The 27,223-nt window shown below is 43.8% G+C and overlaps 1 protein-coding gene across 1 annotated transcript in view; it reads right to left on the bottom strand.

The window, feature by feature from the left end:
- Positions 1–25,479, bottom strand: part of LOC137332389 (uncharacterized) — a 209,816-nt gene extending 184,337 nt beyond the window's left edge. Inside the window, exons 1-4 of the mRNA XM_067996189.1 lie at positions 25,359–25,479; positions 23,321–23,409; positions 12,271–12,628; positions 9,643–9,791 (exon numbers count right to left, since the gene is read on the bottom strand). Coding sequence (XP_067852290.1) covers positions 9,643–9,791; positions 12,271–12,628; positions 23,321–23,409; positions 25,359–25,479 — 717 coding nt within the window. The remainder of the gene's footprint in view (positions 1–9,642; positions 9,792–12,270; positions 12,629–23,320; positions 23,410–25,358) is intronic.
- Between the last annotated feature and the right edge of the window lie 1,744 nt (positions 25,480–27,223).

Here is a 27,223-nt window from a genome sequence, read left to right as displayed (position 1 = left end):
GAGAAAGAGGGAAAGAGAAAAAGCCAGAGGGAGAGGAAAAGAACAACAAACAAGGAAAGAGGTGGAGATGGAGAAAGAAAGACAGTGAGCGATGGAAGTGGAGAGAGATGAAAAAGATACACAGGAGAGAAAGGGAGATATAGTTAGACAGATAGAGGGAGAGAAGGAGAAGAGGGAGAGAGATAGAGAGCACAGTGAAAAAGAGGGAGAGAGACAGAGGGAGAGATTGAGAAGGAGAGAGAGGGAAAGAACAACAAGAGATAGAGGAGGAGTTAGAGAGAAAGAAAGAGAGACAGTGGGGGATAGAGAAATGGAGATAAAGCGAAATATATATGGAGGGAGAGAAAAGAAGAGAAAGAGGTAAACATAGAGAGATAGTCAGAGGGAGGGAGAGGGAGAATATAGGGAGAGAGGAAATAGAGAAAAACACAGAGAGGGAAAGAGAGAGACAGACAGACAGAGGGTGATAGAGGGAGAAAGAGAGAAAGAGAGGGTGAGTAGAAAGATGGAGAGAGTTGGGAAAAATAGAGATTGAGATAGAAAGAGAAAGGGAGAGATGGTGAGATGGAAAGATAAAGGGAGAGATAGAGAAATAGAGATAAAGAGAGACAGTGGGAGAGCAAGACAGACAGACAGACGCACACACACACATACACACACACGCACAGACAAGGAGGGAGAGAACTAGGGAGAGAGATGGATAGAGAGAGCCAGAAGGAGAGATGGAGAGAAGTAGAGAGTGTGAGGAAGACAGGGAGAGAAGGGCTATTATGTGATCGCTTTGGAGAGGGTGCAGAGGAGATTCACCAGGATGTTACCAGGGCTGGAGCGCTTCAGCTGTGAAGAGAGACTGGGAAGATTGGGTTTGTTTTCCTTGGAGCAGAGGAGGCTGAGGGGGGACATGATTGAGATGTACAAAATTATGAGGGGCACAGATAGGATGGATACTAAGGAGCTTTTTCCCTTCGTTGAGGGTTCTATAACAAGGGGACATAGATTCAAGGTAAAAGGCGGGAGGTTTAGAGGGGATTTGAGAAAGAACTTTTTCACCCAGAGGGTGGTTGGAGTCTGGAACTCACTGCCTGAAAGGGTTGTGGAGGCAGGAACCCTCACAACATTCAAGAAGCATTTGGATGAGCACTTGAAATGCCATAGCATACAAGGCTACGGACCAAATGCTGGAATATGGGATTAGAGTAGACAGGGCTTGATGGCCGGCGCGGACACGATGGGCCGAAGGGCCTCGATCCGTGCTGTATAACTCTATGACTCTATGACTCTACATAGAATCTCCAGCAGAGAAACATTTGGACCAACTGGTCTATTCCAAGATTTATACTCCACATGGGCCTCTTCCTACTCTAATTACCTCTTCCCAAACTGCCCCCGTATCCCTCTATTCCCTTCTCCCTCATGTATGCATCAAGCCTCCCCTTAAATGCATTAATGCTATCTGCTTCAATATATGTAGCAGCAGGTTCTACATTCTCACCACTTCTGTGTAAAGAAATTCCTCCTAAATTCCTTATTTGATCTGTTTGGGACGATCTTAGATTTATGCCCCTGCATTCTAGAGTCACCGACAAGTGGAAACAGTTTCGTTTTCTACTCTGACATTTGCCATTATCTGAGGCTGAATCAGACTGTTTGGCACCTTGGCGTCCTATTTGACCTCGAGCTGAGCTTCCGACCCCATATCCACTCCATCACCAAGACCACTTGCCTCCATCTCCGTAACATCGCCCGTCTCCACCCCTGCCTCAGCTCATCTGCTGCTGAAACCCTCATCTGTGCCTTTGTTACCTCTAGACTCTGCTATTCCAATGCTCTCCTGGCCAGCCTCCTACCTTCCACCCTCCTACCTTCCACCCTCCACAAACTAAAGGTCATCCAAAACTCTGCTGCCCATATCCTAACTCACACCAAGTCCTGCTCACCCATCACCCCTGTGCTCACTGACCTGCATTGGCTCCCAGTTCGGCAATGCCTCGATTTTAAAGTTCTCATCCTTGTTTTCAAATCCCTCACTAGTCTCGCCCCTCCCTATCTCTGCAACCTCCTTCAGCCCTACAACTCTCCGAGATGTCTGTGCTCCTCCAATCCTGGCCTCTTGTGCATCCCCGATTTTCATTTCTCCACCACTGATGGCCGTGCCATCAGCTGCCTAGGCCCTAAGCTCTGGAATTCCCTCCGTAAACCTCTCCACCTCTCTACCTCTCTCTCCTCCTTAAAACTTATATCTTTGCCCAAGCTTTTGGCCACCTGTCCTAATATCTCCTTATGTGGCTCGGTGTCAAATTTTGTTTGATAATCGCTCCTGTGAAGCACCTTGGGATGTTTTACTACATTAAAGGCGCTATATAAATGCAAGTTGCTGTTGTTGCTCTCATCCCTTCTTTTTCTTATCTTTAGGTTACTATTATTTCCATCCAAACTCCTTTACTAGTTTAAAGTCTTTTCTCCAGTCCTATTTATCAGTCCCCGCCCAATCAAGTGCAGTCCGTCCCATGGAATTAGCTCTTTCCTGTCCCACTACTAATGCTAGTGACCCATGAACTGGAACCCCACTAGTCCACAACAGTCTTTCTTCCCCCTCCTCTTCCAATTTCTTATCCAGCTGCTTTGAAATATCCCTTACCCTAGTGCTAGGTAGGCAACTCACCCTCCTGGACTCTCAATTGCGACTGCAGAGAACACTGTCTATCCGCCTAATAATTATATCCCCAAAGACTACACATTTTCTATTCGGCTACTCCCCTCCACCCCCTGCCCACCACCTTGAATTGTCTCCTGCTCCATGGTGCCTTGGTTAGCCTTCTAGTCATTCTACCTGCAGCCTTCCTCCTTATCCCCACAGGTGGCGAGTATACCATACCTAATGGATAGGACCAGTTTCTGCAGTTCCTCTTTCTCTGCCTCCACTAGGTTTCCCCCAGCTCCACCACCCCCCCACCCGTCCCCCTGCCACCACCCCCCCCCCCCCCAACCCACCCTGCTGACTGTCAGTCGCGCACTACTCTTCCTGTACCTGTATCTCTGTGTTGTGGATCAGTTCTGGAATAAATTATCCAGATATTCTTCCCCTTCCTTATGTGCCAGAGTGGCTCCATCTCACATTCCAGCTCAATGACAATCTCACTGTCTGCAAATTCCCATTCTACAGTCTTAACACACTGCCTGTGCTGCCATTATCTAATTTATTTATTTATTGTACAGCAGTTATTTATTTATCTATTTCTAGTGCCTTTAATACTAAATTATGATTAACAGATGAATCAACAGTAAGGAAAAGAGGAAGAGATAGTGAGCGATAGACAGAGAAAGAGAGATGGAGAGAAAGAGAGGCAAAGAGGTAAAGAGAGAGAGAGGAAGAGATAAAGGGGAGGAGTGAACAGGGAAGAGATAGTGACAGAGGGGGAAATAGAGAAAGGGAGAGAAAAAGAGGGATAGAGAGGGAGTGAAAGGGAGGGAGAGATCGAAATAAGGAGTGAGAAAGAAAGATTCTGAAGGAGAGATAGACAGTGGAACGGATAGAGATAGAAAGAGGGAGAGATGGAGAAAGAAAAAAGAAAAAGGATGGAGAGGTGGACATTGAAAGAAAGAGAGACAGAGACGAAAGAGAGGGAGAAACAGAGGAAATAGAGAAAAGAGGGAGAAACTGAGGAAGAGGTAGAGGGAGATGTAGAGAAAAGGACAGATAGAGGGAGAGGGAGAGATAGAGATAGGGAGGGAGACGGCAAAGGCTATGGGCCCCGACAACATCCTGCCTGTAGCGCTGAAGGCTTGTGCTCCAGAACTAGCCGTGCCTCTAGCCATGCTGTTCCAGTAAAGCTACAACGCTGGCATCTACCCGACAAAGTGGAAAATTGCCCAGGTATGTCCTGTCCACAAAAAGCAGAACAAATACAATCCAGCCAATTACCGTCCCATCAGTCTACTCTCAATCATCAGCAAAGTGATGGAAGGTGTCATTAACAGTGCTATCAAGCAGCACTTATTCACCAATAACCTGCTCACCGATGCTCAGTTTGGGTTCTGCCAGGACCACTCGGCTCCAGACCTCATTACAGCCTTGGTCCAAACATGGACAAAGAGCTCAATTCCAGAGGTGAGGTGGGAGTGACTGCCCTTGACATCAAGGCAGCATTTGACCGACTGGCATCAATGAGCCCCAGTAAAATAGAAGTCAATGGGACTCGGGGGAAAACTCTACAATGTCTGGAGTCATACCTACTGCAAAGGAAGATAGTAGTGGTTGTTGGAGGCCAAACATCTCAGCCCCAAGACATTGCTGCAGGAGTTCCTCAGGGCAGTGTCCTAGGCCCAACCATCTTCAGCTGCTTCATCAATGACCTTCCCTCCATCATAAGGTCAGAAATGGGGATGTACGCTGATGATTGCACAGTGTTCAGTTCCATTCGCAACCCCTCAGATAATGAAGTAGTCCATGCCCGCATGCAGCAAGACCTGGACAACATCCAGGCTTGGGCTGATAAGTGACAAGTAACATTCCCACCAGACAAGTGCCAGGCAATGACCATCTCCAACAAGAGAGAGTCTAACCACCTCCCCTTGACATTCAACAGCATTTTCATCAACGAATCCCCCGCCACCAACATCCTTGGGGTCACCATTGACCAGAAACTTAACTGGACCAGCCACATAAATATTGTGGCTACAAGAGCAGGTTACAGGGCTGGGTATTCTGCAGTGAGTGATTCACCCCCTGACTCGCCAAAGCCTTTCCACCATCTACAAGGCACAAGTCAGGAGTGTGATGGAATACTCTCCACTTGCTTGGATGAGTGCAGCTCCAACAACACTCAAGAAGCTTGACACCATCCAAGACAAAACAGCCCGCTTGATTGGCACCCCATTCACTATCTTAAAAATTCACTCCCTCCACCACCGATGCACTGTGGCTGCAGTGTGTACCATCTACAAGATGCACTGCAGCAACTCGCCAAGGCTTCTTCGACAGCACCTCCCAAACCCCAACCTCTACCACCTAGAAAGACAAAGCTATCAATTTCTGCTCGACGATTTTGCGTTGTTGTGTGTCTCGAAGGCCGCCTTGGAGTATGCTTACCCGAAGGTCGGTGGCTGAATGTCCATGACTGCTGAAGTGTTCCCCAACAGGGAGAGAACCCTCCTGTTTGGCGATTGTTGCGCGGTGTCCGTTCATCCGTTGTCGCAGCGTCTGCATGGTCTCGCCAATGTACCATGCTCTGGGGCATCCTTTCCTGCAACGTATGAGGTAGACAACGTTGGCCGAGTCACAGGCCAACTCCGTGTGCCATCAAGCAGGAAATCATCACCAACCTCTTGCATGGGTTAATCAAGGACAGGCAGAAATCCCTTCATGATCCTTTGCCTTGCTCTCAAATAACCATTCAACTAATCTGTAATACTTTTGATATCCTCTCTAGCAGAGGACAGTTGCAAACTTTAATCACAATATGAGGAATAACAGGAGGTCTCGCTGGAAAACATATTCAAACACCGAATTGCTAGAGATGTACACATTTACTACCATAATATTTAACCCCTCATTATGCCCTACTACCACTGTTACTTCTTATCACCATGGCTACCCTTTGAGCCAGTACTTTTTAAAATTATGACCCTAACCCTAACATGGTGTTAGCTCAGTATCTGGGAGTTGTGAGGTTTGTGGCTGGAACTGTAACGATGGAACCCTTGAGAAATAAGTTGGCATTTGCCTCAATGATGCAATGTTCTTGCAGGACCTATTTTCAATGTCATGTCATGTGCGCATCCAATGCCTCCTGGATCCAGACCAGAAGCTCCCTCCTGTGCTGACATTGGAGGGGCTTTATTGATGCTGTGCATTGTCACTGCCATGAGGAGCAGAGACATCTTTACCCACTCCATGCTGCCCACTTATGCTAGGCACAGGCTCAGTTGGGCTAATGGCCTGAGAACAGGCTAAATAGTCACGATTAACTCCTGAAAGCTCTGAGCTAGTGTACTCTTCAGGGCATCTACGGAAGCAGTCGTTGCTGCCACTCTAGAAGCAACAATTGCCCTTAGGGCCTCTTCCTGACATATTGAGACTGCATTGATTCCTGGACTTCCACACGCATCAGAATGTTCTTCACATCGCCATACCTCCTGCATTATATTGCAAGTGCAGGTTATGCAGTCCTTCAGTTTATCCACCGCTCATACTACCTAAAAGGAGACTGTCTCCACTGCCAGCATAAAATCTATGCTTCTGAATCATGAATCTTTTAAAGACTGGGCCCCAAAGATCTTCGTCCTTTGGGTCCTTAGCCAAGGGTAGCAATTCCTGCCCTCTTGAGGGGGAGATGGCTGTTTCCTCATCATTCCCTTCCAGCTTCTCCTGCTCATTGGTGTTCTGTGATTCACCCAGTGATTTATCCTCTGCCTCAGTCGATGTATCTGGGAGAGTGCACTCTGATTTATGAATCAGAAGCCCATGGGATTAAAGGGACAGTGTCAGCGTGGAAACAAAATTGGCTAAGGGACAGAAAGCAGACAGTAGCGCTGAACGGTTGTTTATCAGACTGGAGGGAAGTATACAGTGGTGTTCCCCAGGGGTCAGTATTAGGACCACTGCTCTTTTTGATATATATTAATGACCTGGACTTGGGTATAGAGGGTATAATTTCGAAGTTTGCAGATGACATGAAACCCAGAAATGTAGTAAACAATGTGGATGATAGTAACAGGCTTCAGGAGACTGGTGAAATGGGCAGACATATGGCAGATGAAATTTAACGCAGAGAAATGTGAAGTGATACATTTTGAAAAGAAGAATGAGGACAGGCAATATAAACTAAATGGTATAATTTTAATGGGGAGTTCAGGAACAGAGAGATCTGTGGGTGTATGTACATAAATCTTTGAAGGTGACAGGACAAGTTGAGAAGGCTGTTAAAAAAGCATATGGGATCCTTGGCTTTATTAATAGAGGCATAGAGTACAAAAGCAAGAAGTTAAGCTAAACCTTTATAAAACACTGGTTAGGCCTCAGGTGGAGTATTGTGTTCAATTCAAGGCACCAAACTTTAGGAAGGATGTCAAGGCCTTTGAGAGGGTGCAGAGGAGATTTATTAGAATGGTACCAGGGATGAGGGATTTCAGTTACGTGGAGAGCCTGGAGAACCTGGGGTGTTCTCCTTAGAACAGAGAAGGTTAAGAGGAGATTTGGCAGAGTTGTTCAAAATCATAAACAGTTTTGATAGAATAAATAAGGAGAAACTGTTTCCAGTGGCAGAAGGGTCAGTAACTGGAGGACACAGATTTAAAGTGATCAGCAAACGAACAAGAGGCGACATGAGGAAACATTTTTTACGCAGTGAATTGTTATGATCTGGAATGCACTGCCTGAAAGGGTGGTGGAAGCAGATTCAATAGTAAATTATCCAATGGGGAATTGGATAAATACTTGAAGGGAAAAAATTTACAAGGCTATGAGGAAAGAGCAGGGGAATGGGACTAATTGGATAGCTCTTTCGAAGAGCCGGCACAGGCATGATGGGCCGAATGGCCTCCTTCCATGCTGTACCATACTATACTATGATAATAGAAGGTGTGACTGAGAAATAACAGGAGCCCTTTCAAATCATCAGAAAGTCTGCAGACAGCAAAACCTCACAGTTCCACAAGTACCAACATTTAGCCCGAATCATACAACTCTCCTTCAACTTCTCCATTTCCCACAGCCTCCCCACTGTGTCTGTCCCGGAGTTGCAGAGCTTCCTCTTTATGCCTACTGAGGGGCCTGCTGTTCACGATTCCTCCACCTGTAGCAATCCTTTGCCTTTATATCCTTTGTAAATAACACAAAAAATTAGACATGCTACAGATTAATTCACAATGTCTTTTCCCCTAAGGTGTCGGCAGACACTCTCTATTAAACAATACAGTAGTCTCTTCACTTCTCACTCACGCACTGCAGGATGAGATGTGATATGGGACAGTGGAATGGCAGGAAAGGAGGTGTATCTATATGGAGATGGTGTGGGTCTCTCTTGCCTTTAAGAGCCTCATTCATTTCATCTTAGACACTATGTGGTCCTGCATAGTGTGGAGGCGAGTCATGCTTCCTGCAATATCTCAGCACCTGCATGGGCACTCATGCCTTCACTTATCTTGACCACCCTGGTGAGATTACTAAAATGTTCGCAACACTGAATAATCATTCGTGGATGGTAGAATTGGCACTGACCATGAGTGCTACCTCCTTCCAGATTGCTTGCACCTCATTTTTCTGGGGCACGACTCCCTGGATGCCAAAGAGCCTTTATTTTCTTTCCCTTATCTCTGCCAGCATTGCCTCCACTATTGCTTCTGAGAATCTTGTGGCTCTTGTCATTCCAGATGGTGTTCTCCTTTTGCTATCACTCTTCAGCCTTCAGGTGCTGCTCCAACTCTCTCTCTCCCTCCACTTCTTAGTTACCTGCTGTGGTTCTAGCCATTACAGCTACAGCAGTCTTTTGACGGCTGCAGCAAACCCTGATTTCCTTCCCTTCCAGCAGTGGAGACCAGTCTGGCGTTCTTGCTCCCTCCCTGCATACATAATTAGATTCCCCAAAGAAAATTCCATAATTCAAGATCAAATTAGGGTATGTAGAAATGCATGGGTTAATTGAGGACAGAAAGCACAGATTTGTTAAAGGCAAGTTTTGTTCGATAAATTTAATAGAATTTTTTGAAGAAGTGTCCAATTGGATTGGTAAAGGTAATACTGTAGATGTAGGGGAAGAAATTGGACCTCGTTTCGCTCTTGTTTCAGGCATTAAACGGCTGTAAAATATAAAAATATCAGGGGACAATCGCACACGTGCAACATGCACTAGAATCATATAATCATAGAAAATCTATGGCATAGAAGGAGGCCATTCAGCCCATCATGTCTGCACTGGCCGAAAATGAGCCACCCAGCCTAATCCCACTTTCCAGCACTTGGTCCGTAGTCTTGTAGGTTCTGACATTTCAAGTGTACATCCAAGTACTTTTAAATGTGATGAGGGTTTCTGCCTCTACCACCCTTTCAGGCAGTGAGTTCCAGGCCTCCACCACCCTCTGGGTGAAAAAATGTCTCCTGAGTTCCCCTCCAATCCTTCTACCAATTACTTTAAATCTATGCCCTCTTGTTATTGACCTCTCTGTTAAGGAAAATAGGTCCTACCTATCCACTCTATCTAGGCCCTTCATAATTTTGTACACCTCAATTAAATCACCCCTCAGCCTCTTCTGTTTCAAAGAGAACAACCCGAGCCTATCCGATCTTTCCTCATAGCTAAAATTCTCCAGTCCTGGCAACATTCTTGTAAATCTCCTCTGTACCCTCTCTAGTGGAATCACATCTTTCCTGTAATGTGGTGACCAGAACTGTATGCAGTACTCAAGCTGTGGCCTAACTAGTGTCTTATACAGTTCTAGCATAACCTCCCTGCTCTTATATTCTATGCTTCAGTTAATAAAGGAAAGTATACTGTATGCCTTCTAAACCACCTTATCTACCTGTCCTGCTACCTTAAGGGATCTGTGGACATGCACTTCAAGCTCCCTCTGTTCCTCTACGCCTCTCAGTATCCTCCCATTTATTGTGTACTCCCTTGCCTTGTTTGCCCTCCCCAAATGCATTACCGTACACATCTCCAGATTGAATTCCATTTGCGACTTTTCTGCCCACTTGACCAGTCCATTGATATCTTCCCACAGTCTACAGCATTCCTCCTCACTATCAATCACATGGCCAATTTTTGTATCATCTGCAAACTTTTTAATCATGTCCCCTACATTTAAGTCCAAATCGTTAATATATACTCCAAAAAGCAAGAGACCTAGTACTGAACCCTGCAGAACGCCACTGGAAACAGCCTTTCAGTCACAAAAACACCCGTCAACCATTACCCTTGCTTCCTGCCACTGTGCCAATTTTAGATCCAACTTGCCACGTTCCCTTGGATCCCATGGGCTTGAAATGTGTTGACTGACATTTTGATTTAGGTGTCTCTTAGTCATCCCTGACGTCTGCCTGAAATAAGCATTCAGCTAATTAAATAAAAACATTTAAATCACAGTCCTTTGCCTGTTTCAGGATCCTTCTGTGAAATTAGTCTGTGCCAGTGCTTGATTCACTAATTCTTAAGCCCCCCCCCCCCACCTAATCATGACGGGAACAGTCAGAAAGCAGGCTGCAGATGTGCTATTTAATGGGATCCTCATTAATGTAAGTCTCTGATTAGTCATTTTTGGCTGCGTGGGTTTTTTTTCTGGTCATATTGGCTGAAGGAGCAGTGCTTAAAAATTTATCAGAAGAACGTTTTGGAGGTGCAGGAGTCTTCCTGGGCTTTGCATTCACGACAATTATATTTATAATGGGTGTTTTGCTGGGTCTACCACTGGGGCTGGACGATAAGGAGGAGCAGCACCAGCAAAGGAGAGTGCACAGACCAGGAGATGCTGGTGGAAGAGAGCAAAGGAGGAGAGGGCGCAGAAGGCCGTACACCATTTGTGTATTCAGGAACCACATTTCCTACCTGGACCTGATTGAGGAGCAGTGTGTGAGGCACCTCCACTTAATGAAGGATACTATCACTGAGCTGTGTCCCCTGTTGCAGCACCAACTGGAGCTCCACACCAGGGCATGGATAGCACTGCTTGTGGTGATGATGGCTGTTAATTTCTATATCACAGGGTCGTTCCAGGCTGCAACAGGTGACTTAAATGACATCACGTAGTTTGGAGTTCACTGCTGCATCAGGGATGTGATGGAAGCCTTTACGCCAAGAGGAACCCATTCATCCCGTTTCCCATGGAGGCAGTGAAGCAACAGGAAAGAGCAGCGAGCTTTGCCAGGATAGCAGGCTTCCCACAGAGAGGTAGCATCCTTGACTGCACGCAAATTGCCTTGCGTGATTCACATAAAGAGCCAGGGATATACGTGAACTGGAAGGGATTCCTCTCGTTGAAAGTCTAGGCTTGTGTGCAAAGGCGGGCAGCACATAATGCAGGTCTGTGTCTGGTTTCGTAGCCATGGTTCCTTTATTCTCTGTAGGTCCTCAATACACCCCTCTCTTCCATCCAAACCATCGGGTGTCAGGCTGGCTGCTTGGGGACAAGCAGGTATCCTCTGACCACTTGGTTCATGACTCCTATAAGGAACCTGAGCACAGACACTGAGGAGTGCTACAATCAGACCCATGCCTCTACCAGAGCTCTGATTGATTCAAACTATCAGCCTTCTGAAGCAGAGATTCCAGTGCCTCAACTGGTCTGGAGGCGTACCGCAGTACAGCCCTGACAGAATCTCCAGATTCGTCATCATCTGCTATATGCTTCATAACAATGTCCTGTAAAAGGGCCAATCCTTAGAGACACATGGGGAAGAAGAAGTGGACAAGCAGGAGCAGGAAGATCAGCAGAAATATGAGGACACTGACAAAGAGCAAGGGCCACCAATCCCACCAGCTGTCAGAGCTGTGCGATAGTAAATAATCGAGGAGCGGTTCAGTTGAATAATCCCTCCTCTCCCCAATGCCCTGACTGTAACTCCTACCATCTGACCAAGGTTCTTACACCCACCACATGAATGCCCTCAAAGTGTACACCTTCTTGGGTGTTACACACAAAACAATATGAATGTTAAGGCCAACAGTTAAACTAAGGAAAAGTCAAATGCTGCATCAGTCTTAATTTCGTAATTCCAAAACATTAACATTTGAGAACTAAAATTCAACCTTCTACAAAGCCCTAGTGCCTGGTACCATGTGACTACAGCTTAGGAGGTGGAAGGCTTTTGAATGTCCACTGAGGGCACTTGAGATGGTCGAGGTGGGCGACCTCGAGGGGCTCTGGCCATAGAGGGCCTGGATGCTGACTGTTGCATCTCAGTGTGGCCCAGCTGGCTGTCCGTAACCAACAGCGGCACTGGTTGAGAGGCTGGCAAGAGAACAGGCAAGGTGTCATCCTGAGAATGGACACCCCACGGTGCCACTGATACTCTTATAGAGCTCAGTCTCAGCATTCTAACTGCTCTGCAAGAGAACAGAGTGCAAGAATGATGTGATGCTCTGAAAGTCAGAGAAGTTGCTTGAACGCAGAGCCAAGAATCCCATCGAAGCTATCATAGCTGCGACCAGAGACTTCATCACTGTGGCCCCCACTACAATATTCATAGAACTCACCACTTGCTCCATAGTTGACTGCATAATTTTGATGCCCTGCATGAAGACCCCACACAAGTTGAAGCAAACTCCTCCATGTTCTTACCATTGTGCACAAGCTGAGTGACAGGCATCATAGTGCACTTAGAAATTCTGTGTGTGTTCCCATCTTTTATAGGCTGGGCCCTGGAGGTCTTCATTTGTGCCCTGTGCAGCAGAGCTGGGATGTGAGCTCTCCCTCTGGCGAGCTGCTTCCTGTGCTGTCCTATTCTCCTGTCCTTGCTCCTGTGCAGTTTAGCTGGATGCATTTCACAGTCCAGACCCCATAAAGCCTTCCCTCTGAGTTTTGCTGGTGCCACTTTCTGAGCTGGTGCCTGCAAGGCTAAGGTCGAGTGCCGCTTATTCTTCAAGTGTGCTGCCCTCCTCTTCCTCTGCTTCCTCAGGACACTGTTCAGCTTCTGGACCTGAAATGGAAGAGAGGGATAAGGTTAGCGGGAGGCAGCAAGACTAAGCAGAGACAGATGAATGGCTGAGCAAAACAGCTGAACATTGTCATGCAGAGTGTGTAGGGTAAGATTGCAGTGAAAAGGAAAAAAAGAGGCTAAGATGTGCAGAAACCTTGCAGGACATGTCCTCCAATCTCAGCAGTCACCACGAGTCTTATGTACCACCTACCACAATGTTGAGCACCTCTTCCTCCAGTGGGAACAAGATATGGATGTATGCTCGCCTTCCTCTTGTTCACACCTGCTCCATGGTATTGTGTGCCAGCTCCTCCTGCAAGAAAGATGGGAGTTTGTTAGTGGTAGCCTAATGGGATGTTTTAAGGATGTGCATGTCAGGGTAGATTAGTGTGGATGTTGTGTGAAAGATGGCAGAGGTGTGGGGAAGTGAAGGAAGTAATTGTGAGGAGAGTAGCGGATGCAAAGTGTGCTAGTAACAGCAGAAGGAGTGTGCTGCTGTGATTGGAGGAGAGTGAAGGGAAGGCTTGTGAGTACTGGGACTACAGGTGGTGTAGGGCTCAGCAGAGAGTAACAGATATGAGAGTTAGGAGTCTTACCTTAGCAGCCCTGGTCAGCTCATTAAGCTTCTTCCTACAATGCAGCCTGGTTCTCGGTGCAATGCTCCTGACATTGACCTGTTTGGTCACCTCGTGCCACGGATGCCAAGCTCCCTGTCTGGAGTCCCTTTAGCCCCTCCATTGGGAAGAGCACTTCCTTCCACCCAAGAAAAACTTGGGCTTTTCAACCTTAAAAACAGTGGTGTAGAAGTGACCTCATTTTTGTGTATATGATAGTAAATGGAGCCGGAGAAGTAAATCTGAAATACCACTTTGTTAAACTATGACAGTAGGACAAGGAGACAAAGGTCCAAACTGCTGATATTCAAAATTAGGACTGATGTCAGGAAGTTCTTCCTCACATAGTGATCAATGTGCTTCTGGATATGGGGAGACAAAAACTCCAAAACAGGACTGAGTACTCAAGATGTGTCCTGACAAGAGCACTGTACAGTTTTAGAATGACATCCTCCATTAACTATGCTAATACGGGCCATAGAGGACACTGATATTGCACAACATTAGGTTCAGCAAGCAGCTGCAGAGAGAAACAGAATCAAGGCTAGATGCAGAGTTTCTGGTGGAAGCTGAACAGAATAGCTACAGCCTCACCAATATTAAGTCGTTGAAAGTTTTTTTAAGTCTTCATGTTGGACAAGCAGTTGGACAACATAGTGACAGTCATGGATTCTGAGATGATGGTTGAGGTAAAATTTGATATCTTCAGCATACATATGGAAGTTAACTCCATGCTTATGCATATAATTACCAAGGGCAATATTCATGCTGGCTATGTTAGGAGAGGCAGAACTATGAAAGGGTGCTACCACTGTGGGGGGCTATTTGGAGCAGCAATGGAAGGGATGGAGTGGTTTTCAGGATCAAAAGCCTCAGAGAGATTGAGGAGAGCAAGAAGAGATAAAACTCTGCAGTCACAGTCACAAAGGATGTCATTGGTGCCTTTGACCAGGACAGCCTGTGCGTTATGGGCAGATGGAAACAATACAATCCATTCAAATAGTTCACATATAATGAAAGAAACAAATGAGGCTCTCCGTTGCAATTTTGGGTTACTGCACACTGCCTGAGGCAGTAAACGACATGGAAAACAAGGAAATATAAAAGCAACAGCAGCAATTGCAACTTCAGATAGTTTTCTGTCACAACCAAACTGAAGCTAAAATCTTTAGTGGGAATTATTATTTGGTTAGTATCAAACTTATTGAGGCTTGTTTGTAGCATTATTCGTTCCACCGGCACAGTCCTCTGTTGATTTCTACTTACAGACTAGAGTTGTCCAATTGTTTGTTTTTTGGAAGTATAATTATGTTAAACTGACTTACCTCATAAATGGACACAAAAAGAGGGTATATAATAAAAATTGGATGGCTAATTGGGTTATAATTGATATTCTCATCTAAAAGATGCCAAACATTGCAAGGTTCCGTTCTGCACCCTGAATTTCTTATCAATGGGTTTGTAAAAATCTATATGAAAGAGAAATTAAGAACTTGCATTTATATAGTGCCTTTCACGATACAGCCAATGAAGTACTTTTGAATTATAGTCACAGTTGTAACGTCGGAAAGCCGTGATGGTTGGAACGATAGTTATTATTTTTAGATTTAGTTGTTTTGTGAACATGAGACGTTTTTTATTGCGTCTGCTGTACTTAAAACTGAGATTAGAAATAAAATCCTTACAATCTGTATCTGATAACACTTGCACATCGGACGCATTAGAAAAGTCACCGTTAATAGTTGTGCCGATTCTGTGATGTTAATTCGCCTCTGAAAACATGTGATGTGGGATAACATAAATATGTAAATTCTGATACCTTTAACTAGTTATTGCTCTTTTCTTGTGCCGATGGGCCTGCGGTGTATACCAGGATTTTCTGCTGTTTTCCGATAAATAATTTTCTCTTTTTTCGGTTTTCATTTTTCTCCTTTTTTTTTCTCGAACACCCTCGAACGCCCCTCATTTTTCCATTTACAATTTATACCACACCTCACACTAATCGCAATAATACAACCCGCCAACTTGTACAGTCCTGCTAGCGACGTTTCGCTTTCAATAAACCCAACACGATGCACTTGCACTAGTGACCTATACCAACGGGACTATATGACCTCGAATTAATTGCTGGTAACATCCACCTATTTAATGCTGCCCAGGGTACATATATTTTACAACAAACATTTGTAACCTACTGACCCTAATGAACTGTAAAGTTTTCATAGGAGGGCATAGATAACAGAAGCAGGATCATCAATCACAGTGACCATAGCTCTGATCAATACTGTGTCGGTGAAAACCGACTGATTGCAAATAGTCAATGAAACAGTTCACGCAGTAATGGGCATAGAATGGGTGTGCATTTCATTAACAAAGAAGGGGCGTTCTGTGTCTTTCAAACGGAACTAGTTTCCAACCCGAAACATCTTTTTACAAAATGAGATATCCTCCCTTTCCCATTAAAATGTTGATGTAGCATATTGTAGAGATTTAACAAGAGACAACCAAACTCCAAAGCCGAGAATCTGGGCAGATGGTCAGAAACTGAAAAGCCGAGTCCGATTCTTCTAAAAAGCGGAGCATTTTTCGGGTTACTGGTTAACCCTTTATCGCTGTTACTGGCATTCGGTGATCAGGTTTGGTTCATTCCATAGAATCTTTCTACAATTTAACAGACTACTTTAGTTGCACCCGAATACAATATTTTGTAATCGTCGAAGAACAATTTGGGCAAGAACATCACAATTTCTTTTTCGGTTTCTCTAAATCTACTGTATTTTATATTATGTTGAAGGAGATTAAAGACCATTTAAGAAGATTGTACATTTCACAATAATTTATGAGGTTATTTGAAAAGAGCGGAATGTTCTCTATTTTAAGCTTCTTCTTAAATTACAATTTACAAAAAAAACTGATTAATATTGAGCAGCATCTCAAAGACCCCGAATTCATACCGTGTGCACGATTTCAGACCCTGCTTCAAAATATAACACGAATTTACTGTTGTTTCCCCAGAATTTGTCGTATAGGGTGACAGCAAAATACAATCTAGTCTTTTTCCGACACAGTGCCAAAAGTGATGTTTCAGACCGGCAAGAACGGAACCGGACCTGACATAATACACAGAATGCTTCACAAACTTTCAATATTTGGAAGTATATATTTTACCAACTACATTCTGGTTTGAAAATATTTCTTCTACAGCTGAAGTGTAGTGTACAAAGACTTTAAACCGTTATTTAAAGCGTAACATTTTGGGGCATCAATCTGATAATCAAGACATAAATAGGATCTTAAGCGCGAATTTTATTCAGAGACCAGACTAGGTGTTGAAGAAATGAGGAAGAGGGCGGAGGCTGGATAGGGAAAGAAGCAAGCAGGATGAAGAGAGGAGCCATGGAAAGGGAAGAGGTGTGGAGGGGAAGAGAGAACGGAGGAAGAGCTCTCTGAGTGAACAGGGTGAAGGAGGAATGGAAGGTGAGAAGATGGATGGAAAAGAGGAAATGGCAAAGATGTCCACGGGATTGGATGGGTAGAGGTCAGAATTTGGTGCTGTCCTGAGAGGAGGGCCAGCTCAGTCCCAAGAGGCTCATAATCATACATGTAATTACATGGAATGCACAATACAGAAACAGGCCATTCAGCCCAACAGGCCCATGCTGGTGTTTATCTTCCACAGGAGCCTCCTCCCACCCTTCTTCATATAACCCTATCAACATATCCATCAATTTCTTTATCCCTCATGTGTTTATCTAGCTTCCCCTTAAATGCATCTATACTAGTCGCCTCAACTACTATTTGTGGTAGCAAGTTCCACTCTCTGGGTAAAGAAGTTTCTCCTGAATTCCCGATTGGATTTATTAGTGACTATCTTATATTCGTGGCCCCTAGTTCTAGTCTCCCCTGCAAGTGGAAACATCTTCTCTCTGTCTACCCTATCAAGCTCTTTACAAACAGCCGCATCTTGTGCACCTGGCTACCAGATAGCACTAGAAAGAGCTCTAAGTTAGGCCTGAGAACATCACACAGGGATACCAAGGGGAAGTCAAGTGTAAGCACTGTAATGTCAGGAGGTGCTGAAAATAAACCTTTTTCTGATCATGAGGATTTTCTGATTTTATGCAATGTCCCTTGCTGAGTCTGAAATTTGAGACTTGATGGAATCTATTTCAGTTGGCAGACTGAACAGGATTGTGTGGAGTTAGAGCATGTAGGGGAGGGCAAGTGTTTGGATGCATTTACTCGCTGTGAATATTGATTTGCTTGTTTTAATAAGCAGAGAAGGTGTCCGTGATGAGCTATCTTCGGAGGGCTCTTGCAGCCAGTAAAGGTTGTTATTCTGCCTCCTCTTCATGCTGCTTTTCCTCTTCTTGATGTGGAACCACAGCTGGCTCTCCTTCCTCCACAGGGACATCAATGGGTAGTCCTTCCTACAGGGAGAATTTGTGCAGGACATAGCATGCAACCACAATACGAGAAACTCTGCTGGATGTAATCTGGAGAACTCCACCAGATCAATCTGGGCTTCTGAATCTTACCTTCAGGACTCCTAGGCGGCAGCATAGGTCTCACTGTAACGTTCCTCGCAAGGTGTGGTGGCTATCTATACAGTTGTGATGAGTCATGGTAGCAATGGGTGACCCTTTTCATCCAATGAGCTAGCACAGTGGACTGATGTGAAATGAAGGCATCATAGTGCCAGAAAATCTAGCATTCACATATAGAATTTGGTTCTGTTGATTGCATTTCAGCCTTCATTCAATGAATGGAAGGCCTTACAGTCCAAATAATTTAGGGAATTAATAGATGGTGCCCCAGACAGCCACATGAGTAGAATCTATAACCGCTGCACCTTGGGGAATCCAGCCACAAGGTAGAAATTTTTAGTTCTGTCATTCTGCTGCTGCAGAGACACTCTAAAACTTATGAACTGGGCAGTCTTTCTGAACAAGGCATCAGTGACTTGACGTGTGCAGGTGTCATTTGCAAACTGTTGCAGCCTGAAAAGTGCCATGACAAAAAAAGTTCAGAGATATTAGGCCAGAAATCATTCCTGAAATAAGGGAGGAGCTCAACAGTTCTCTCAGTTTTTAGTGGCGAATTGAAGGAGCAAGTTCCCGTTTTTGCACATGCGCAGTGAAACGCGGAAATCCGCAACTTGCTCCTAATGGTTCGCAGGCAATATGACAGCTTCAAATTAAAGGGCCATCGCAAGCTGCAACCAGAGAAAAAAAATCATTGAAAAAGCACCAACTTGCTTATCTGCCCAGCTGGATAGTAACTAATGTCGCCACCAAACAGGCGCACTGAAGAGTACTAGGTCTAAGCTCAGTTTTAATAGTGCAGTAAGTCTTAATGACTACCAAACAACTAAAAATTAACTTTTAAAAATGTGGAGTCTCATTACTCCTTATTTGAATAGATTTTGGTCATTAATTTTTTTTTTCTTTTCCCATCTGTCCCTTTAAATTCAATTATTTCTTTGACTTTTTACAATACGGAATATTAACTTTAAATGAATGAAGTCTGCTTGCCTATTTGAGCAATGCAGCCTGATTCTGTCGGTGTGATTCTCTTCCTGACTGTGGGCATGTCTTCTCCTTACACTTCTCCAGCTGCACGGCAACTCACGCTGCGCAGAGGCTGAGTTGATAGCACTATTTTTTAAAGTTCAAATTAAAATAATTCAATGCCACAGAATACGCAGTAAGCATTTTCGTTAATTTAGTTCGCAGGAGCTGCGGTGAACGTTGTCTCGCCACTCTGCATGATTTCTGGCCCATTGTGATTTTAATAAGCAACGTCAGTGTGGTCCAAATGGTGGTGCTGGCTGCAGCATGAAGCACAGCTACTCCAGGGTCTTTTTGGTAACGCACAGCCTCCTTATACAGTTCTCCTGGCTTAGCTGCTGGGTACTGGCTTCAACCTCCTCCAGTGATGTCATGTGAGTCAGGCCTCTCTGCATTCCTCCTCCTCCTCATCTTCTTCTTCCTCCACATAAATCATCAACAATGATGAAGTAACAGAGAGGGTTGATGAGGGTGGTGCGGTTGATGTTGTGTATATGAACTTTCAAAACGCATTTGATAAAGTACCACATAATAGACTTGTTAGCAAAATTCAAGCCCATGGGATTAAAGGGACAGTGGCAGCGTGAATACAAAATTGGCTAAGGGATAGAAAGCAGAGAGTAGTGGTGAATGGTTGTTTTTCAGACTGGAGGAAAGTATACATGATCCCCATGTATTAGGACCATTGCATTTTTTGATATATATTAATGACCTGGACTTCGGTATAGAGGATATAATTTCGAAGTTTGCAGATGACACGAAACTCGGATATGTAGTAAACAGAGAGAGGAGGATAGTAACATACTTCAGGAGGACATAGACAGACTGGTGAAATGGGCAGACACATGGCAGATGAAATTTAACGCAGAGAGGTCTGAAATGATACATTTTGAAAAGAAGAAGAGGAGATTTGATACAGGTGTTCAAAATCATGAATGGTTTTGATAGAATAAATAAGGAGAAACTGTTTCCAGCGGCAGAAGGGTTGGTAACCAGATTGGCAAAAGAGCCAGAGGCGATTGGCAAAAGAGCCAGAGGCGATATGAGGAAACATTTTTTTATGCAGCGAGTTGTAATGATCTGGAATGCACTATCTGAAAGGATGGTAGAAGCAGATTCAATAGTAACTTTCAAAAGGGAATTGGATAAATACTTGAAGGGAAAATATTTACAGGGCTACGGGGAAAGAGCAGGGGAATCGGACTAATTGCATAGTTCTTTCAAAGAGCCGGCACTGCCATGATGGGCTGAATGGCCTCCTCCTGTGCTGTACCTACTATGATACTATGATATAAACAATGGTATTCCCATATAAAAATCCATGATCTGAGATTTCCAGAGAGTTGTCTTCAAATTTCCTTGGAGTCCCAGAGAGTTCTGGGTGCAGGCAGGATGAACAGCGAGTCATTAGTAGCTGAACAACAAAAGAAAACAATTAGCAAAACAGTGCTGAAATAATGAGACAAAATATCTGCCCCCACTGGCAAATATTCCTGTTTTATACGATGAGGGTAAAGTAGGCAGAAATGACAGGATTTTGGATGGATGATGTTACCCATCATTATTCCATCATTTCCCTATGTCCACACAGAGGGGGCCAAGCATTTCTTACTAGTGCACCCACTTTCAGAGGAATTTCAGCCACACATAAAATGATGGTGGTGGCATGACAGAGTCCTGACCCAATTTCCTCATCTCCCCACCTCCTCCCCCACACCCTGACTTGATTTTCACACCTCTACAATGGAGGAATTTCAGGGCTCAGATATTTGAAACATGACCATGCTTATTTCCACAGAGAAATGGATCGGTGGAGTGAAGATTGATGTTCTGAATGAGAGTGTTCTCTGATTCCGCAGATTCCTGAAGTGAGGTTGCCTAGTACAGAGTTATTTTGTGTGCTGATTCCAGATCTACAGTAAATCTTTTGTTCTGGTGATGAGTTGCAATCATATAGTCACAAAATATTTTAAATGTACTCTAACATAAAAGTATATTACCTTGCTTTTTTCTTCATTGTTGTAGTATTTGTAGCTGGTATGTTTTTCCTTCAAAATATTTGACTTTGTTTTCATTCAGTATTAGTTGCCTATTTATCATAGTTCTTTCATATTTCTGTGTATGAATTAATATTATTGCCATTTTTCATTTTTTATTCATTTTTAAACATCCATTAACTTTGCATATTTCAATATTGATTGGTACAAAACTGCCAGTACACTATTTTTTACTTATTCATTCTCGGTATGTGGGCATCACTGGCAAGGCCAGTATTTATTGCCCATCCCTAGTAGGCCACTTCAGACTGCAGTTAAGAGTCAGCCACATTGGTCTGCGACTGGAGTCACATATAGGCCAGATTGGGCAAGGACAATAGGTTTCTTTTCCTGAAAGAAATTAGTGAACCGGTTGGGTTTTTACGACAATCCGATAGTTATGGCAATAGTGCCAAAGGTCGACTGTATTAAACTGATGACAATACTTTATTGATAAGTTCAGTTCTGATGCCCCTCAAAGCTGTCACCAAGGAGTACTCCAAGTGCTGGTTCTCCAGATGCTCTACTTCATGCTGGCCTGCCTCCAAAGCCGCTGGGGCCACCTCCTCAGGAACCTCCATGTCCAGCCCTTTTTAGATGGCAAAGTTGTGCAGAATACAGCAAGGTATAAACAATCTGCAAAATATTGCAATGTTCCTCCTGATCTATCAAGGTACCGAAAGTGCCTCTTTAAAACCCCAATAGTCCTCTGAATGATCACTCTGGTGCAGGCATGCGCTCCTCAGATGCTGTCCTTGCAACTCTCACAGGGGTCAATATCCATGGCAGCAAGGGGTATGCTTTGTCATCCACAAGCCTTGGCTTTCTTCCTTGAGCTCAAGAATTTCTGAGGATGAATGCATCATGGTAACTTCCAGCAAATCTGGAATTTATATGAAGGATTCTTTGCGTCTGGTCACACACAATATGGGCATTCAGCGCATGTTACCGTTTCCTGTTAAGAAAGTTGAGGGGGTTAACAGTAGGAACTCACAATGATAAGTGGTGCCATCTATTGAACCGTGCACTTTGGGGAACCCAGCAACATGATAAAATTGGGTGGCCCTATCAAGCCGTTGACTTGCTATCAATCCAAACCGGATGAATTTCTCCTAAAAAGTGCGACAGTTATCTGAAGAATACATGCCCGGATGGCACCCTGAGTAATATTACACAGATTGCCTGCTTGAAATGAGCTTGTGGCATAAAAGTTGAATGCAGTTGTCACTTTCACAGTCACAGGTAGAGCTGTCTGGGCAGATGGTTGTGGCTGCAGGCCCCCTAGTGCCTCTTTGATGAAGTGCATTTTTCTAACACAGAACTCCTCACTAAGGTCTTCATAGGATATTCCTGACTCAAGCTGACTCCAGAGAAAGCAGTGTGAGATGCCATGAATGAGGCAACCTCAAGGGGTTGACAAACATGGAGTGAAACTCTAGTAACACAATACTCCAGATAGGGTCTGACCAAGGCTGTAAACACATAACTTACTTCCCTTTGTATTCCAACCCTCTTGAGAAAAAGGCCAACATTCCAGTCACCTTTTTGATTACCTGTGCACTAGATTTTTAGTGATTTGTGTACCTGGACACCCAAATCCTTTACTCCTTCACAGTTTCTATCTCTCGCCATTTAGAAAATATTCCAGTCTGTCTTTCTTGGATCCAAAGTGGATGATCTCACACTTCCCACATTGAACTCCATCTTCCACAGTTTTGCTCACTAGCTTAGTGTCATCTGCAAATTTGGATATACAACTTTCTATTCCTTCATCCAAGTCATTGATAGAAATGGTGAAAAGCTGAGGCCCCAGTACAGATCCCTGGGGAACACCAATAGTCATGTTCTGCCAATCGGAGTACATTCCTTTTATCCCTACTCTCTGTCTCCTACCTCCTAATCAATTTGCAACCCATGTCCTAAGGTTACCTCCAATTCCATGCACTTTCATTTATGCTGATAATCTCTTGTGTGGAACGTTATCAAGTGTCTCTGGAAGTCCATTTAGACAACATCCACAGACACTCCTCTGTCCACCTTGTGTATGTGCACCCCCAGGTCTCCCTGTTCCTGCAACCCCTTTAAAATTGAACCATTTAATTTATACACAATTTAGATTACTCAGGCATGATCTACCCTTCACAAATTCATGCTGACTCTCTTTGATCAGCTCGTCCTTGTCCAAATGTTCAGACACTCTGTCCCTGATGATAGATTCCAGTAATTTCCCTACAGGTGATGTTAAACTGACAGGCCTGTAGTTTCCTGGTTTCTCCCTCCCTTTTGTCTTAAATAATGGAGTAACATTTGCAATTTTCCAATCCAAGGGCACAATTCTCAAATCTAGAGAGCTTTGGAAAAATATTACAAATGAATCTGCAATTTCCCCGCCTGTTTCTTTTAATACCTAGGGTGGAAACATTCCGGTCCTGGAGAATTGTCAACCTTAAGTTGCATTATTTTCTCCATTACCATTTTTTTACTGATATTAAGACCATTAAGTTCCTCCCCTTTACTTATCTTTAGGTTTTCTTGTACCACTGGTATTTTGTCCTCTTCCTCTATTGTGAAAATGGATACAAAGTACTCATTTAACAAAATACTCATTTAACAAGTCTGACATTTCCTTATTATCCATTGTAGTCTCACCTGTATCTATCTTTAATCACAGAATCATAGAATGATACAGCACAGAAGGAGGCCATTTGGCCCATCATGCCTGTGCTGGCTATTTGATAAAGCTAACAATTAATCCCATTCCCCTGCCCTTTCCCCATAGCCCTGCACATTTTTCCCCTTCAAGTATTTATCCAATTCCCTTTTGAAAGTTATTATTGAATCTGCTTCCACCTCCTTTCAGGCAGTGCATTCCAGATCATAACAACTCACTGTGTAAAAAAAAATCTCCTCATCTCGCCTCTGGTTCTTTTGCCAATTACCTTAAATCTGTGTCCTCTAGTTACCAATCCTTCTGCCACTGGAAACAGTTTCTCCCTATTTACTCTATCAAACCATTCATGATTTTGAACTCCTCTATCAAATCTCCCCTTAACCTTCTTTGCTATAAGAACAACCCCTGCTTCTCCAGTCTCTCCACGTAACTGAGTCCTTCATCCCTAGTGTTTTGTCCTCTTCCTCTATTGTGAAAATGGATACAACTAGTACATACAATAGATACAACTTTACCACATTCTAGTAAAATATCCTCTGCACCCTCTCTAAGGCCATGACATCCTTCCCAAAGTATGGTACCCAGAATTGAACACAATACTTCCGCTGGGGCCTAACCAGTGATTTATAAAGGTTTAGCATAACTTGCTTGCTTTTGCTCTCTATGCCTCTGTTTATAAAGCCAAGGATCCCGTATGCGCTTTTAACAGCCTTCTCAACTTGTCCTGCCACATTCAACGATTTGTGTATATGCACCCCCAGGTCTCCCTGTTCCTGCAACCTCTTTAAAATTATACCATTAATTTATATTGCTTCCCCTCATTCTTCCTACCAAAATGCATCACTTCACACTTCTCTGCATTAAATTTCATCTGCCACGAGTCTGCCCATTTCACCAGTTTGTCTATGTCCTCCTGAAGTCTGTTACTATCTCCACATTGTTTACTACATTTCCGAGTTTTGTGTCATCTGAAAACTTTGAAATTATGCCCTGTATACCCAAGTCCAGGTCATTAATATATATGTTAAAAAGAGCAGTGGTCCTAATACCAACCACTGGGGGACACCAGTGTATACTTCCCTCCAGTCTGAAAAACAACTGTTCGTCACTACTCTCTGCTTTCTGTCTCTTAGCCAATTTCAAATCCATGCTGTCACTGCCCCTTTAATCCCATGAGCTTCAATTTTGTTAATGGGCCCACATTCCTCCATGCCACTCGCTGGGGTAATTCTGACTTTGTGCGATAGTGTAAAACAGATGATAGCGAATTTTCAGCCCAATTTACATCTCTCCTGATTTTTATCCATTGTAAAATAATTCCACTGATTTCTGCTTTCTTTATTTTCAGCACCAGCCTTTCCAGAGGAACTGCATCAAAGGCCTTACTGAAATCGAAACACAACACATTCACTGCCATGCACCTATCAAGCCCCTTTATCACACCCAAAGAAAACCAGGAAGTTAGATTGACAAGACCTCCCCTTCATGATCTCATTTTGGTTAACTTTAATGATTTTATTTCTACCCAGATGCTCCATGATCTTATGTTTAATAAGGGTATCCACATCTTTACCCACACACTAATCTGTAGTTTCCTGGCTCACTTTTGCTGCCTTCTTTTTTAAAATATGAGTAATATCTGCTTTTCTCCAGTCCCCAGTCCCCAGGCACCTCTCCAATATTCATTGATTTCTGGAAAATTTGTGCCAGAGTTCCTACAATTTCCTCCCTTATTTCCTTAAGGATCCTCAAATGCATCTTATCCAGCCCCTAAGATTTAAGTTTGCACAGCTGTTCGGCAACCATGCTGGTGGTGATGTGAATAGCGTTACAACTTACCTCCAGCAACACCCTCTGGCTCCCTTTCCAGATCAAATATGTTACCTGTCTCCCCCTTGGTAAAAACTGAGGCAACAAACTTATTTAGCACTTTTGCAGCCTGTGTAGCATCAGTTGTCATGCCCTCACCTGATCTTACTTTCAGTGGCCCCACTTCTTCCCTCATTTTTCTTTTTCTCTTAACTAAAAAAAAATGTGTTATTATCCTTCACTTCTCTTGCCATAATCAATTCAAAATTTTTCTTTGCCATTTTGATGCCTTTTTTACACTTCAGGCATGTCTTTTGGCATTGAATCTGTCTAATTCTGAGTCAAAATTTTCCTTCATGGCCTTAAATGCTTTTTTCCCCTTTTTTATGAGTTGCTTGAGAGTCCCGTTCAACCAGGCAGGAGTGGCTTTAAGCTTTGTATCTTTGCTTTGCATGGGCGCACATTGGTCCGTTGCGTTCAGAATCACCTCCTTGAAGGAACTCCACAGTTCCTCCACTCTCCTAGCCATATTCATACCTTCAAGGCTCACTTTGACAAGACTCCTCAAGTGTATATAGTTGGCCCTCCTAAACTTTGGTCATTTTGTTTAGGTTTTAGTAATTTCCTTTGTGATAGAGTGTCCCTATTACTCATATTACATCGAGTTCCATCGAAACTATAGCACAGAAACAGGCCATTTGGCCCAACTGGTCTGTGCCTGCGTTTATGCTCCACATGAGCCTCCTCCCTCCCTACTTCATCTATGCTATTTGCCTCAACTACTCCTTGTGGTAGCGGGTTCCACATTCTTACCACTCTTTGGGTAAAGAAGTTTTGCCTGAATTCCCTATTGGATTTATTAGCGACCTCTAGTTTTGGACTCCCCCACAAGTGAAATCATTTTCTCACGTCTACCGTATCACACCCTACCATTATCTTAAAGACCTCTATCAGATCACCCTTCAGCCTTCTCTTTTCTAGAGAAAAGAGCTTCAGTATGTGCAGCCTGTCCTGATAAAGGTATCCTCTCAGTTCTGGTATCATCCTTGTGAATCTTTTTTGCACCTTCTCCAATGCCTCTACAACCTTTCTATAATGTGGAGACCAGAACTGTGCACAGTACTCCAAGTGTTGTCTAACCAAGGTTCTGTACATGTTTAACATAACTTTTTTGCTTTTCAATTCTATCCCTCTAGAAATGACCCCGGTGCTTGATTTGCCTTTCTATGGTCTTATTAACCTGCGTCGTTACTTTTAGTGATTTGTGTATCTGTACCCCTAAATCCCTTTGCTCCTCTATCCCATTTAGACTCTTATTATCCAAGTAGTATGTGGCTTCCTTATTCTTCCTACGAAAATGCACCACCTCACACTTACCTATATTGAAATTTATTTGCCAATTACACGCCCATTCTGCAAGTTTGTTAATGTCCCCTTGAATTTTGACACATTCTTCCTTTGTATTAATTATGCCCCCCAATTTGGTGTCGTCAGCAAATTTTGAAATTCTAGGATGTCTTCTTCCCTTGCCGACTCTTTTCAAAACTGAGTCATAAAACAGTTTTCCATTAACTCTAGAAATCTCTTCCCTGTCTTACAAGTAGAGACATTATTGTCCCAGCCCAACCATCTCATTTCCAACCTCCCTTTGCTCTCCAAAGTTCTCGAATGCAGAGTCAAAAGTGTGTCCATCAGTTCCACAACCCCATGTTTGAATCTCTCCAGTCAGGTATCTGCCCCTACCACAGCACTATTAAACATGGGGAAGACCGAAACCACAAACTCCGTACCCCTTCCATGAATTCCATGCCCCTCCCCACTGTTTAAACTGAACCAGACTGTTTGTAACCTTGGCAACCTAGTCAAGACTGGACATAACAAAGGCATGGATGAGG

Source organism: Heptranchias perlo, chromosome 2 (genome assembly GCF_035084215.1).
Source record: "Heptranchias perlo isolate sHepPer1 chromosome 2, sHepPer1.hap1, whole genome shotgun sequence".
Classification (NCBI taxonomy): Eukaryota; Metazoa; Chordata; class Chondrichthyes; order Hexanchiformes; family Hexanchidae; genus Heptranchias; species Heptranchias perlo.
Note: the sequence above shows the minus strand (reverse complement) of the source record. Positions and strands in the feature narration are given on the sequence as shown.